Source organism: Rana temporaria, chromosome 1 (genome assembly GCF_905171775.1).
Source record: "Rana temporaria chromosome 1, aRanTem1.1, whole genome shotgun sequence".
NCBI classification, from domain to species: Eukaryota; Metazoa; Chordata; class Amphibia; order Anura; family Ranidae; genus Rana; species Rana temporaria.
In genome coordinates, this window is record NC_053489.1 from 683,487,982 (window position 1) to 683,504,178 (window position 16,197).

The 16,197-nt window shown below is 46.9% G+C and overlaps 1 protein-coding gene across 2 annotated transcripts in view; it reads left to right on the forward strand.

Annotated features, from left to right (window-relative positions):
* The window catches only part of LOC120924687 (receptor-type tyrosine-protein phosphatase kappa-like), a 60,114-nt gene extending 48,784 nt beyond the window's left edge, over window positions 1-11,330 (forward strand). The window contains exons 11-13 of one of the 2 annotated variants that reach the window (XM_040335693.1): window positions 3,256-3,511; window positions 4,895-4,934; window positions 8,373-8,594. In XM_040335693.1, the coding sequence (XP_040191627.1) occupies window positions 3,256-3,511; window positions 4,895-4,934; window positions 8,373-8,500 (424 nt within the window). In that variant the 3' untranslated portion in view covers window positions 8,501-8,594. Of the gene's footprint in view, window positions 1-3,255; window positions 3,512-4,894; window positions 4,935-8,372; window positions 8,595-11,016 lie in introns of those variants that run through there. The other variant, XM_040335694.1, reaches the window with a different exon arrangement.
* The last annotated feature ends 4,867 nt before the right edge of the window (window positions 11,331-16,197 follow it).

The following is a 16,197-nucleotide window of genomic DNA, read 5'->3' on the forward strand; positions in this document are numbered from 1 at the left end:
AGTCCTTTATTTTCTTTCTAAAGAGTCTGGGCTCTGTAATAAACAGGTGGAATTTATTATGGCCCTGTTAAAGTTCGCTGCTGGATCAAACTATTTCTGGTTTGATAATGTGTTCTATAAACAGGACACGGGGGTGGCTATGGGGGCTAAGTATGCCCCAAGCCTGGCCAATTTATTTATGGCCAGGTGGGAGGAGGATGTCATCTATTCGCGAAATGTATCCCAAGTTGCTCTTTGGGCACGGTACATTGATGACATCCTCCTCCTGTGGGCTGGTGAATATGAGGACCTCGTTGATTTTATCAATGACCTCAATTCCAACAACAGAGGGATTGAGTTAAAATACGAGGCCAGCCAAACTAGTGTCCATTATTTGGATTTAAATATAAGTGTCAACTATGGTTCCTTTGCCACTTCCACTTATTTTAAGGACACCGACCGCAATGCCTTCATCCCTATCGATAGCTGCCATCATGCCCCTTGGCTCAAGGGAGTCCCTAAGAGTCAATATCTCAGGCTCAGGAGGAATTGCTCGGACCACCAAGAGTTTTTAAATCAGGCTGGGGTCCTTACAGAGCGTTTCCTAGAAAAGGGTTATAATGAGAGCACCTTAAAAGACACCCTTGACCATATTGCAGCTATGGATAGGGATGAACTTTTGCGTGAAAGGGAACAAGCTGAAGGAAACCAATTCCTTGAGGGTGTGCCTTTCATTACCTCTTATTCCATCCAGCACCGGTCCATTTCACATCTGATCCAGAAGCATTGGCACATTGCCAGGAATGACCCTGTGTTGAGAGAAATTTTGCCAATAAAACCGAAGGTGATCTTTAAGGGAGTACAGTCCCTTAGGAATAAAATTTCTGTCAATGTTATTGACCCTCCCCTTAGGGGCATTGGCTTCTTCGACCAACTTAAGGGTTACTATAAGTGTAACAGGTGTCGTGTGTGTGCCCTCAGTAGTAATCAACGGAGATGTGTCACCACCTTCACTTCTACAGTTACCCAGAAGGAGTTTAAAATTGTGCCATGTATTACCTGTGCCTCCACTGGGGTCGTGTATTTGGTCCAATGCCCGTGTGGGCTTCAATACATAGGTCGTACCAAGAGATCCTTGCAAGTAAGGGTTAATGAACATATCACAAATATTCTTGCAGGTTTTAGAAATCACTCTGTGTCTAATCATTACAGACTTAAACACCATAAGGACCCCTCCAATACCCTTTTTCTTGGAATTGATAAATTCCAGGCGCATTGGAGGGGTAGTAATTTAGTTCGGGAGATTTCCCAAATGGAAATGGGGTGGATCCATCGGTTGAAATCATATAGCCCCCATGGCCTCAATATTGAAACGGATATAAATGCTTTTATTAATAATGCCTGATGTGAACCTTTGTAAAGGGCTCTATGGGAACAGACACGGGTTCAGCATTTTTTCTTATATACAATTAAGTTTTGTTTTTCCTTTACTTATAAATCTACACAACAGATTTAATTTTTAATAAATAAATAAATTTTTACACATTTTCCACCTATGTGGAAATGCTAATTTTTGGAAAAAAAATTTTTCACATAATTTCTTATCATTTTATTTTTCATTTTTATTATATTTAATTTCAATTTTATATATATATTTTTTCTTTTTTCACTATGGACACATAATTGTGTTCTCTTGTTTTTCCTTCCCCGCCCCCACTTTGAGGTATATTTACCTGTGAGGATGTGGGGCAGCACGTATTGCGATTTTTCACAATATCACCTTTGCCCACCCAGGTGGGACTTATCACATAATTTTTGTAAATTTAATGATATATCGATTTTGTTTGAATATATATATATTTAAAAATTGATGTAACACATTGTTTGGTTTATTATCACATAATTGGTCAAAACCAGTATATTTAAAATTTATTTTTACCTTCATCACTTGAAGGTTTTTTTTGATCTTGTTGTTTAGATCCTGGTTTTGTATAAGAACGTGTCTTCCCATTATATTTTTATTACTGAAGATAAAACCTTTTTTTTAATAACCCTTGCCCTATACAGGCTTAGAGGCCTGTGTTTTTCCTAGGTTTAAACATCAATAGGTTTAATCTAATAAGAGATTTTTAATTTACCCACAAGATGGCCACAGTGAGCACTGAGTTGAATTATTCTGTGCCGGATATGAACTCTGTGCTTCCATGAGTAATCTGTGGGCTAAATTTAATTTAATTAGTCTCCACGGAGGCTTTATAAACTTTTATTACTTATCCCCCCCTTTTTTTGTGACCTCTTTTGCGGCGAGTGGAAAGTTCACTCTGCGACAGGGGAGTACTAACATCAAAGAGGAAGGACATTCTCAGTCCTAAGCCGCGCACATTAAGCGTGGCGGTATGGGCAAATTTACCCTCAACAAAAATGGCGGAGTCTGTTCCCATGGATCGCCGTTTACACTGAGTGGCCGCTATATGAAGGTGTCTCACTGCTGCTAGCCCTACCCCCATTGAAAACGTCTAGTAGTGACGAAACGCGTCTGGGAGGCTGCGTCAGTGACGTCACCACGCCAAGGAGGAGGGCTCCTCAAGCCGGCCGGCTTTACTATTGCTGTTATATGCTGTTTTTATTCGTACTGATGTAAGTACATTACTTTTAAATAAATTTCCTTATCTTGCGGTATTACGCTATTGTGCCCCTTCTTTATCCTTGATATATGTGTCTGGATCGCTTGATTGCTAATGTCCTGAGCGGGGGGTAACGAGAGTGAACTGCAACTGCCTTCCAATTCTATGCTGAGGCTGGGATCTCGCTGCTTAATTACAAGTGTGTCCACCCTGAAGTATCTAGAGGATTGAAAGGCCGTGGCTGGGCTAAAGCCAAATGCATTAAAGACTTGCCGTTTGGTAAGCAGCTTATTCTTATGGTGGAGGATTTGCACTAAAAGCATGCATGTCACCTGGGTGTTCGTGGTTTGACCAACTTTAAGAACTTAGTGTCATTCATCAAACAAACTAAAGGCTCTATCCGTTAATATTGTCCTCAAGGAGATCATATCAACTTTATCTTCAGTGATTGACTTTTATTTTATTTTTTATTTTTTATTGTGATTGGCGCGGCTTTTTATATTATATATTGCTTGTTCTTTCCAACGTCAGCTGCTGCCTATAGACTGTTTGTGTGAAGCGCGGTTTTTTGTGTTTCCAATAGTAATACATGAATAGATACAAAAGCTACAAATATCAGATCTTTGATAAACTCCTACTTCTCTATCCACAGCTCTTATGAAGTGATTGTCTATCCGGCCCAGGATCGGAATCTAAGTATGGACTGTCTGGGATTCATCAACACCCCGTACAACTCCAGCGTGACTCTAAGAGGCTATACTGCGGCTGTCCTTCCTGCAGAGACCCTCACCGAACCCAGAACCTTCACCCTGGGGGATGACCACCATTATAATGGGTTCCACAATGCTCCTCTTATCCCCAACCACAAATACACCGTCTACATTCGGGTCACCAGCCGCTGGGGGAAGGTGAGTTATTCGACTTTATTATCAAAGCTAACAGGACAAAAGATCAGCTGTCATACTTTAATGGCGGGCACACTTATGTAGTCAGGGAGGTATCTACTGTGAGGCCAACACGTTTGCCTTGGGCGCCATTTTTTCAAGGGGGTGGTTCCACCCGCAGACAGAAGGGACACTACGAGCAGTGGCGTCACTACGGGGGCGCAGACCGCACCTGGGTGACCACCGCCAGAGGGGTGACACCAGGGGCAACCGCAGACTGATCGGACGGTGACAGGAGAGCAAAGTGGAAGCAGGAGGCGTCAGAGACTGCTGCCTCCGCTCATTGAAGTAGCTCACTTGGCAGAGTAGGTCAGAGTCCCAGGGTGTGATCGTGCCTCGGCAGCCTTGCTACACACAGTTGGTGAAAAGGATACGGCGGGCTGTGGGAAGGTGAGAGTCCGGTGTAGTTTTTTTTGGGTGAACCTTCTGGTGTAGTATGGATAGGGGAGCCCCCTTCTCTGACCCCCATCTCTCTCACAAACATTATGTAGGAAGGGAAGGGGTGGAGGCAGGGCAGGACTTAGGATGGTGGGGGCCCCTGGGCTTGAGTGTTGACTTAGGGTCCCCCTGGAGCCGAGAGGCGTGGGGGTCGAATTTGTTGAGCGGGGGGTGTCGCCGAGATCGAAGCTGATCGAAGTTGTTGAGCGGTGGGGGGGGGGGGCGGATGTGCCGCCGAGATCAAAGCTGATCGAAGTTGTTGAGCGGGGGGGCTGCCACCGATCCGAGTTGTTGAGCGGGGGGGCCAGCGATCGGAGCTGACCAAAGTTGTTGCGCGGTGGGGGGGGGGGGGCGCTGATCGGAGTTGTTGAGCAGGGGGGGTCGCCGATTGATCAAAGTTGTTCAGGGGGGCCGCCGATCAGAGTTGTTGAGCTGGAGGGTGAAGGGGACCTCTTCATCAGCAGCGGCATGGCTCTTCCTGCTTCCTCCTCCCGGGGCCCCCTATTGGGCGGGGCCAATGGGCTTGAGCCCAGTCAAGCCCAATGGTAAGTCCGGCCCTGGGGGGAGGAGCTGGGCCAGCTTAGACAGTATTAGACGCTCTCAGAAAAGGAGAGGTATATGACTTGCCAAGAGGGAGGAGGCTGTGCTAGGGAATTGACTCTTCCCGGAGTTGTCACATGTTCAATCAACAGCAAATTACATGTGAATAAAAAATAATTTCTGGAAAGGAAAAACATAAACCGCTACAGATACTTAATTTTTTTTTTATTTTTTTAGCTTTGACCTGCAATTGTTTCAGTTCTTTTGGAATTTCTGTGGCTTTTTTCTCAACACAAGAAACGTATCTTCTCGTATAATAATAAGTCGTTGTGTATAACGCGGTTAATGTTCTGCTGCTTTCCTCGGCAGGTGAAGAAGTCGTCCTGTGCGCTTGCCGGAGTCACTCAAGGTCAGTTGGCTTATAATGTTCTGCACTATATATCGATATATTCCCCTATGGATCATATGGGTCTGAGATACAGGGGAGAATCATCATCTTATCTATGGGACTGGGGAATATAAGACTACGTACTACAGTACTATGAAATATGGGACTAGAGACTATGCACTATAGACTATGGCACTAAGGACTATGGACTATGGCACTATAGACTATGGACTATGGCACTATAGACTATGGACTTTGGGACTTTGACACTGGGGACTATGAGACTATGTAGTATGGTTCTATGAGACTATGACCCTTTGTACTATAGGACTTTGGTACTGGGTACTATGGGCCAAATTCTCAAAAACGCCGCCTAACTTAACTTTCAGCAGTTAAGTTACACAGGCGTTAAATTTCTAACTAAGTGCCCGATCCACAAAGCACTTACCTAGAAATTTCAGGCCGTGTAACTTAAGTGCCTCCGTCGCAAGGCGGTCCTCCTCTCCGGGGGGCGATTACAATTTAAATGAGGCGCGCTCCCGCGCCGGCCGTACTGCGCATGCGTGTGATGTAATTTTCCCGACGTGCAGCGCGTGAACGTAATTTACGCCGGGCTTTGTGGATTGCGACGGGACAATAAAGTTGCGACGGGTGAAAAAAAAAATACGCGCCGGGAAAAAAAATTCAAATTTAAAAAAAAATTGCGGCGATCGGAAAAAAGGTCTGGTTTTACATGGTGTACTAACTTTACACATTGTAAAACCAGCCCTAATTTAACGCGTGCAAATCGTAACTTATGCAGAAAACACAAAGCTTTAATGCTTTGTGGATCTGCTTAAGTACTCATTTGCATACGCTAGCCGGCATTTCGACTCGAAATGCCCCCAGCGGCGGATGCGGTACTGCATCCTAAGATCTGACAGTGTAAGTGTCTTACAGATGTCGGATCTTCTGCCTAACTTTGGAAAAATCCTTTTGAAGATCGTTTCCAAAGTTAGGCACAGGGATACGCAGGCGGAACAGCAGTTCCGCCTGCGTATCTCTTTTGAGAATTTGCCCTATGAGACTATGTTCTATGGTAGTCTTAAATTTGGGACTAATGCTATGGTCTATGGGACTATGGATTATGGTACTAGTATGGACTATGGGACTGGGGACTATGAGACTATACACTATGGGACTATATACTATGGTACTATGGACTATGTACTATGTATTGTGGTACTATGGACTATGTACTGTGCACTGTGGTACGATGTAGTATGGTACTATGGTCTTTGGGACTTTGACACTGGGGACTATGTACTATGGTTTTATGAAATATGGGACTAGGGCTATGGACTATTGCACTTTGTACAATGGGACTATGGTACTGGGGACTCTAAGACTATGACCCTTTGTACTATGGTACTGGGGACTATGGGCTAGATTCAGATAGGTCAGCGGATCTTTAGATCTGATTTACGTTACGCCGCCGCAAGTTTTTGAGGCAAGTGCTTTATTCAGAAAGCACTTGCCTGTAAACTTGCGGCGGCGTGTCGTAAATCCCCCGGCGGAATTCAAATTCCGCGGCTAGGGGGCGTGTGAAATTTAAATCAGGCGCGTCCCCGCGCCGAACGAACTGCGCATGCGCCGTCCGTAAAATTTCCCAGCGTGCATTGCTCCAAATGACGACGCTAGGACATCATTGGTTTCGACGTGAGCGTAAATTACGTCCATCCGTATTCGCGAACGACTTACACAAACAACGTAAAAAATTCAAAACTCTGCGCGGGAACGACGGCCATACTTAACATAGGATACGCCGCATATAGCAGGGGTAACTATCCGCCGGAAAAAGCCGAACGCAAACGACGTAAAAAAAAAGCGCCGGGCGGTCGTTCATTTCTGAATCGGCGTAACTCCTCATTTGCATATTCGTCGCGTATACAAACGGAAGCGCCACCGAGAGGCCAGCGTGAGATTGCAGCCTAAGATCCGACGGTGTAAGTCATTTACAGCTGTCGGATCTTAGGGAGATCTATGCGTAACTGATTCTATGAATCAGTCGCATAGATCCGACGGCTGGACTCAGCGATACGACGGCGTATCACGAGATACGCTGACGTATCTTCTTTCTGAATCCGGGCCTATGAGACTATGTTCTATGGTGCTCTTAAATTTGGGACTAGGGCTATGGAACTAGAATGGACTATGGGACTGGGGACTATAGGACTATGTACTATGGTACTATGCACTATGGGGTTTTGGGACTGGGGACTCTGTACTATGGTATTATGGACTATGGCACTATGGTACTATGAAATATAGCCAACCCCAAGTAGAATGAAATTAATACCATCACACATTCACTTTTTAGACAAGAATGATGTCATTACACGCTCACCACCTACACTCTGGATCACTCTCTCTCCAATTCTCATACATATTTTTTCACACTGATAGCTCCCGGATAAGCCTGCTGATGATAACGACATACAAGGACATTCATTTAGATAGTAGAAATATATAACATACATTCAGAACCCTTTCCCTTTTTTTTGCCACCTGTGGTTGCACCCCGCTTTTCACTCCGCCACAATCAATACACATTTTCTATACAACCTTTTATTCATTTATGTTTCTTGGGAATTGCAACAGTGGCGGCCGCTCCATGAGGGCCGCAGGGGCGCGGCCCCCCCATCCATGCATCCGGCCCCTCGATCTACATACAGGGCACCAGACTTTGGATTCCAATGGGGGGGGGGGGGTTTGAAGCATGAGATTAGAACCTTGAGGCTCTGCGCCTCGAGCACAACCACTTGTGTGGCTATAGTGAAAAAAATTCACTATTGACACACTGATCCTCCTCCCCCTGGCCAATAGGGGCTTCCTGATTGGTTATGGGGAGGAGGATCAGTGCCTAGCCAATCAGGAAGCCCCTATTGGCCAGGGAGTCTTAGGACCTCCTGGCCAATTGTGTCTCTGGAGACGCTTGCTGTTCCTGTGTGGCCGGGAGGAGGATGTCCCATTGTGTGCTCGCCTGAGCGGCCCGGCTCTTCCTTCCCCCCAAGGCACATTCAGAGTGTCTAGTGTCTCCCCCATGGGGGGGTGGCTGGGTGGCGGGTTAACCCCCGCCGTTTTGCTACTGTGGTTTCGGGGGGTTGTGATGTTAGTTTGTGCCGCCCCTCCCTTCCCCCAAAATTTTGAGCACCAGCCACCACTGAATTGCATCAGAGGTGGCTCTCTGTCCCACCTTCGGGACACTAAAAGCATGGTTTCTTGTAAGCCAGTCCCTCCATTGGATCCTGCTTTGGGATCGATGAGGACAGCCCATGGAATGATTTGGATTAACTTTTAACAAATCTCTGGTTACAAGACTATTTTCCACCCACTAGCAGTAAAAATACCAAATATGTCCACATGGACAGTTCTATATTGTGATATGTTACAACTCTAAATTTTTGATGTATCTTTTAGATAAAATAATCCCCCCGAAGACGACCACGACTGCATTGGGTGGAAACGCGTCAGAGTTTAAGTCCTTGGCTGGAATATTGTATTGTTTGAGTATATCCACCCTACTTTTTCACTGTGGCTACTTTTGATGGATTACGTCTTACAAATTTGCAGCCAGAGCTCATATTTTAAAGCCTTGTGAATTTTATTTATTTGTACAATAAAAATACTTTTTACACAAAACTCATCGCAATTGACAAATTATTTTGCCGCTAAAAAAACAGGGGGTGGAAACTATCTTGTTTCTTTGAGATGATGGACTATGAGACTATAAGTTGATGGACTGTGAGATGATGGACTATGAGATGATGGACTATGAGACTATAAGATGATGGACTATGAGATGATGGACTATGAGATGATGGACTATGAGATGATGGACTATGAGATGATGGACTATGAGATGATGGACTATGAGACTATGGACTATGGGACTATGGATTATGAAACTATGAGACTATGGACTATGAGACTATGGACTATGAGACGATGGACTATGAGACTATGGACTATGAGACTATGGACTATGAGACTATGAGACTATGGACTATGAGACGATGGACTATGAGACGATGGACTATGAGACGGTGAGACTATGGACTATGAGACGATGAGACTATGGACTATGAGACTATGGACTATGAGACTATGGACTATGAGACGATGGACTATGAGAGGATGAGACGGTGAGACTATGAGACTATGGACTATGAGACTATGGACTATGAGACTATGGACTATGAGACTATGGACTATGAGACTATGGACTATGAGACGATGGACTATGAGACTATGAGACTATAAGACTGTGGACTATGGACTATGAAACTATGAAACGATGGACTATGAGACTATGAACTATGAGAATGTGAGACTATGGACTATGAGAATATGAGACTATGAACTATGAGACTATATGGACTTTGAGACTGAGACGATGGACTATGAGACGTTGGACTATGAGACTATGGCCCGGATTCAGAAAGAAGTTACTATGAGACGATGGACTATGAGACTATGAGACGATGGACTATGAGACGATGAGACTATGGACTATGAGACTATGGACTATGAGACGATGAACTATGAGACGATGGACTATGAGACTATGAGACGATGGACTATGAGATGATGGACTATGAGATGATGGACTCTGAGACTATGGACTATGAGACGATGGACTATGAGACGATGGACTATGAGACTATGGACTATGAGACGATGGACTATGAGACGATGGACTATGAGATGATGGACTCTGAGACTATGGACTATGAGACGATGGACTATGAGACGATGGACTATGAGACGATGGACTATGAGATAATGGACTCTGAGACTATGGACTATGAGACGATGGACTATGAGACGATGGACTATGAGAATATGAGACTATGAGACGATGGACTATGAGAATATGAGACGATGGACTATGAGACTATTAGACGATGGACTATGAGACGATGGACTATGAGACTATGAGACGATGGACTATGAGAATATGAGACTATGAGACGATGGACTATGAGACGATGGACTATGAGACTATGAGACGATGGACTATGAGAATATGAGACTATGAGACGATGGACTATGAGACTATGAGACTATGAGACGATGGACTATGAGATGATGGACTCTGAGACTATGAGAATCTGAGTCTATGGACTATGAGACTATGAGACAATAGACTGAGATGATGGACTATGGACTGTGAGACTGGGGACTATGAGACTATATACTATGGACTACAATCCAATGGACTATGATCCTATGTACTATGGTTTATGAATCTATGTATTATGGACTATGGGCCAGATTCACGTAGGTGAGCGGCGGCGTAACGTATCGTAGATACGTTACACCGCCGCAAGTTTTCATCGCAAGTCCCTGATTCACCAAGCACTTGCAATGAAAACCTACGCCGGCGGCCTCCGGTGCAAGGCGGGCCAATTCAAATGGGCGTGTGCCATTTAGATTAGGCGCGCTCCCGCGCCGGACCTACTTTCGCAATTCCCGTCGTGCTTTGCGCGCCGTGATGTAATTTTTTCGAACGGCGACATGCGTAGCGTACTTCCGTATTCCCGGACGTGTTACCTAAACGACGTTGAAATTTAAATTTCGACGCGGGAACGACGGTCATACTTTATACAGCAATACGATTACTGCGTAAAGTTAAGGCAGGTCAATTAACGACTAACTTTGCGACGGGAAACTAGACTAGCGGCGATGTAGCGAACGTGAAAATCCATCGGGAATCGCCGTAACTCCTAATTTGCATACCCGACGCTGGTTTACGATGCAAACTCCCCCCAGCGGCGGCCGCAGTACTGCATCCTAAGATCCGACAGTGTAAAACAATTACACCTGTCGGATCTTATGGCTATCTATGCGTAACTGATTCTATGAATCCGCCGCATAGATAGAAACAGAGATACGCCGTCGTATCAGGAGAAACGCCGTTGTATCTCTTTGGTGAATCTGGCCCTATGTTCCTATGTACTATGGAACTAGGGCTCTTCACCTGGAGTCACCTGTGATTTCCATGTATTTCTGTGAATATAAATAAAGTTTGATGTCTTATACGTGTCTCTTGTATTCTCAGGACTGATCGGCACATGAAGCGTCCGGCTGCACTGCATCCCGAGAAGGATGATATTCCTACAATGAAGAACTCCTCCTTCCATCCATGGATTGGAGGAAACACACATACCTGAGCTTTGTTAGATTTTTTTTTGGTCCATCCATTCCTGAGATTTACACAGCTCTGTCACACAGCACACCCCTTTCTGACACCCCTTCCGAAGCCTGTGATTGGACAGTGAAAGGAGAAGCAGCAGACTGAGGCTTTTTTCAGGGGTTTGCTGGTCTGAGCCACATAGAGACATAAATAAATGGAATGACGTATTCATGAAGACAGAGCCGTGTTGTGTCTTTCTATATCTGCCCGGAGTTCCGCTTTATTCATTCACTTCTCTCTATAGATCTATCTAAGGGGTCACCCGCAGGGCCGCCATCAGGGGGGGTACAGCCCATACACTTGTAAGGGGCCCAAGCATCTGGAGGGGCCCGTATGTGAGAAGGCAAGGGTGGGGGCAGAAGAGCTCAGTGAAAGCTTCTGTATGTGTGTATGAGTCGGCTGCTCTGTGTCACTGAGCTCACATCGGGCTCTTTGCTGCCACCTCTGGCCATTTCTTGCATGTGAACCCCTCGTGTGAGCTGCCTGTACTCAGTGTACTGTATGCTGGACTGCAGCTCCTATCTGTGTCTCAGCCACATGTGGAGACAAGAGCTGGGACTAGGAGGACCGCCTTACACGTAAGGGCTGTTATACAAGTGAGGGGGGATGGCTGTGTGTGTGTGTGTGTACATGCCCGTGTGTGTCATATATACACATGTGAGGGGGAGCTGAGAGGGTACAGGTGTGGGGGGGGGGGTGAGAGCGTACAGGTGTGAGGGGGGCTGAGAGGGTACAGATGTGAGGGGGGCTGAGAGCATACAGGTGTGAGGGGGGCTGAGAGCGTAAAGATGTGAGGGGGGCTGAGAGTGTATAGATGTTAGGGGGGCTAAGAGCGTACAGGTGTGAGGGGGGCTGAGAGCGTAAAAATGTGAGGGGGGCTGAGAGCATACAGGTGTGAGGGGGCTGAGAGCATACAGGTGTGAGGGGGGCTGAGAGCATACAGGTGTGAGGGGGGGCTGAGAGCATACAGATATGAGGGGGGCTGAGAGCATACAGATGTGAGGGGGGCTGAGAGCATACAGATGTGAGGGGGGGCTGGGAGCATACAGGTGTGAGGGGGGGCTGAGAGCATACAGATATGAGGGAAGCTGAGAGCATACAGGTGTGAGGGGGGCTGAGAGCATACAGGTGTGAGGGGGGCTGAGAGCGTATAAATGTGAGGAGGGTTGAGAGCGTACAGATGTAAGGGAGGCTGAGAGTGTATAGATGTTAGGGGGGCTGAGAGTGTACAGGTGTGAGGGGGGCTGAGAGCGTAAAAATGTGAGGGGGGCTGAGAGCATACAGGTGTGAGGGGGCTGAGAGCATACAAGTGTGAGGGGGGCTCAGAGCATACAAGTGTGAGGGGGCTAAGGCACTGAAGGACTTGGTGGTCAGACTCGGGGGAGTCCCAGGTCCAAAGCTGAGTAAGGGGCAATTTCTGATGGCTGCCCTGCCGGGACTGTCCCGCAATTTGCATTTGTGTCCCGTGTCCCGGGCACCTTCATTCTGGGACAATATAGTGTCCCGGAATGAAACGAGGACACACAGCCACCCTGATAGCTGATTGCCAAACTGATCGCTAGGGCCGCCCCGTCTGGCATCTAGCAACCAGTGGCGTCACATTCACAGTGTCTCAGAGTGAGGCAGAGGGGAGCGAGGCCTGTACCCAGTGCTTTCCTGCACTCCGAATCCACCCACCTTCTCTCCTTCTCTCCTTCTCCGGCTGTGGCCCCCAGAGAGAGGGCAGCCAGAGCATTTTCACTGTGTGCCACTCTCCTCCAGTCTTCACCTGACTCCCGGCAGGCGGCGGAATTCTGCAGACAGTGCTGGCTTTGGCTGGCTTAGATCCACGGCTGCCCCTGCCCAGCCTGCAGCGCAGTGCCCAACTTCTCCTCCTCCTCCTGCACACAGGCTGAGCCGCCCAACTGCCATAGGGGATCCCCCCAGCCTGGACCAGGGAACAAAGACCGGCGCTCAACCGCTCACCACTAGAGTCCAGATTAGAAGGTGACCAGAGTAAATAGAACCTTAATGGAGAAGGTCAGGTGACAAGTCGGGGGACTGGGGACAGCAAAGTGGGGCCCTGGGGGCAATAAAAAACGAGGCTGACAAGTGGGGGGCAAAAATAAATTGAGTCTGACAAGTGGGGGGCAATAATAAATTGAGTCCCCCCGACACCCAGTAATGAAGAAGGTGACAGAAGTGGGGGGCAGTAATGAAGGTGACACTAAGAAGTGACTCAGTTAAAGCAGGTGCACATTGTATACCACCTGTCTAAACTTGTTACCACCGTTTGCTTTTGTTTTTCCAAAAATTTGCCCAAATTTTTTTTGGGGGGGGGCAAGGGGACTGGGGGTCCCTGAATGACAGTTTGGAAATGTGGTCACCCTACTGGTATATGGCTAGCAATAATAGAACCACACCCGTATCTCCTATGCATGCCTTTATAGGCAGGAGATCAGGTGCAATGCATCACAGTGAAATTCCAATAATAGAACACTAGTAGCTAGATTCAGGTAGGGGCGACGCATCTTTAAGGCGGCGTAGCGTATCGTATTTACGCTACGCCGCCGTAAATCAGAGAGGCAAGTGCTGTATTCACAAAGCACTTGCCTCCTAAGTTACGGCGGCGTAGCGTAAATGGGGCCGGCGTAAGCGCGCCTAATTCAAATGAGGATGAGGGGGGCGTGTTTTATGTAAATGATTCTTGACCCGACGTGATTGACGTTTTTTACGAACGGCGCATGCGCCGTCTGTGTACATATCCCAGTGTGCATTGCTCCAAAGTACGCCGCAAGGACGTATTGGTTTCGACGTGAACGTAAATTACGTCCAGCCCCATTCACGGACGACTTACGCAAACGACGTAAAATTTTCAAATTTCGACGCGGAACGACGGCCATACTTAACATTGGTTAGGCCAGCTATTTGTTGGAACAACTTTACGCCGGAAACCGCCTTACGTAAACAGCGTATCTTTACTGCGACGGACTCACGTACGTTCGTGAATCGGTGTATCTAGTCATTTGCATATTCTACGCGGAACTCAACGGAAGCGCCACCTAGCGGCCAGCGGAAATATTGCACCCTAAGATACGACGGCGTAGGAGACTTACGCCGCTCGTATCTTAGCCTAATTTAAGCGTATCTGGTTTCCAGAATACGCTTAAATTTACGACGGCGTAGATTCAGAGTTACGACGGCGTATCTACTGATACGCTGGCATAACTATTTCTGAATCTGGCCATAGCTGTTTGCCTCATGAATGGCTTTATAGCCAGCAGACAGCTATAGTGCATGGCAGTAATTCAAACACAGCGCCCACTATTAGGAAGTGACAGGCGCGCAGAGCGCCTGTTAACAGAGAACAGGCAGCGCCTGTTACTGAAAGGCAGCAACAACAAATAGAGGCAGGTCCCAGGCAGGTGAGTGTTAATGGATACCCTTGACCCGGGTAGGGGAAGGTGTCTTGGGGGGGGGGGACTTAAAAAAGTGAATAAATTAGTGTATGTAGAATGTGGGGGGTGAAGGAAAGTGAAGTGTGTAGGATGTGAGTGCATAAAAAGTGAAAAGATGGAAGGAAAGCAGGTGAGGATTGTAGAGGGAAGTAAGGATAGAGGGAATTGTGGATACTGGGAAAAGAGAGAAATAAAAACTGAAACAAGACAAAAAACAAAAACAATGCAAGAAAAACAGACACAAAAGCTGCTAAGGCTAGAATAAGATGAAGGGAAAGAAAGGGATGAGGGGCGATGAAGTGAGGATAGGAGAATACCCGTGTTGATCTGGACAAAGCCAAGGTCCATATGAGTATAAGTGATCCAAATGTGGGAAAGGAAGTGGTATGTGTAAGGCCTGCACTGGTAGGTGCCTATATAGGTGTGCCGCCGCAAACCGATCCTCCTACGTCACGCAGATAGGGATAGCCAAAAGGAGGAGAACGCTCTTTCACCTGGGCGGCTCAGCCGTATGGCGATTAGCACCAGATCAACTTCCTAAGGTGCCGACCAGCGTGGAACGCAACGCCACAAATGGCGTGCCAAAGGGGGCATGGTAACGCCCATCATCGACGGTGTGACGTAGATAGGCGGGAGCGGCACAGAGACAGAGTCAGAGACACGCAGAAAAAGGGGGAGAATGCCACGCCGCTCAAAACACAGCTGGTGAGAAGGAGGCGGAGCTACGCAACCAACGAGGCCGGTGACACAGCCCAGGATGTGCGGAAGCAGACCCAGTGAGCAGCAACTGTGAAGGTTGCTATTCACCTATCAAAAAAATAAAATTGCAAAAGAAGAAAATCTCTATATAAAAGGGATATGGGTTAATAAACAATGGGCCAGATCCACAAAGAACTGCCTATCTTTAGGCAGGCGTAGCGTATCTCAGATACACTACGCCGCCGTAACTTAGAGCGTAGTTTCCTTTTCCAGAAACAATTTGCGCCGTAAGTTACGGCGGCGTAGCGTAAATGTGCCGGCGTAAGCGCGCCTAAATCAAATGAGGAACAAGGGGGCGTGTTTTATGTAAACTAAGCATGACCCCACGTAAATGACGCTTTTTTCGAATGGCTCATGCGCGCGCATGCTCAGTATCACGTCAAATTTTCAAATTAAATTATGCCCGCTCAATGCCTAGACGACGTGAACTTAACTTACGCAAAGCCCTATTTGCGAACGTTTTACTCAAACGACGTAAACAACGGAAAATTCTACGCTGTCCCGACCGTCCATACTTAACATTGCGTACGCCTGACTATAGCAGGGGTAACTTTACGCCGGTCCGACGCCTTACGCAAACAACGCATATAGATACGCCGGGCTCACGTTCGTGAATCGGCGTATTTACCTAATTTGCATATTCTATGCGTAAATCTACGGAAGCGCCACCTAGCAGCCAGCGTAAATATGCAACTAAGATACGACGGCGTAAGAGACTTACGTCAGTCGTATCTAAGCAAAAATCCGGCGTATCTTGCTTTCTGGATACAGAAAAAAGATACGCCGGTGCATCCTAGAAGTTACGCGGCGTATCAATAGATACGCCAACGTAACTTCTTTGTGGATCTGG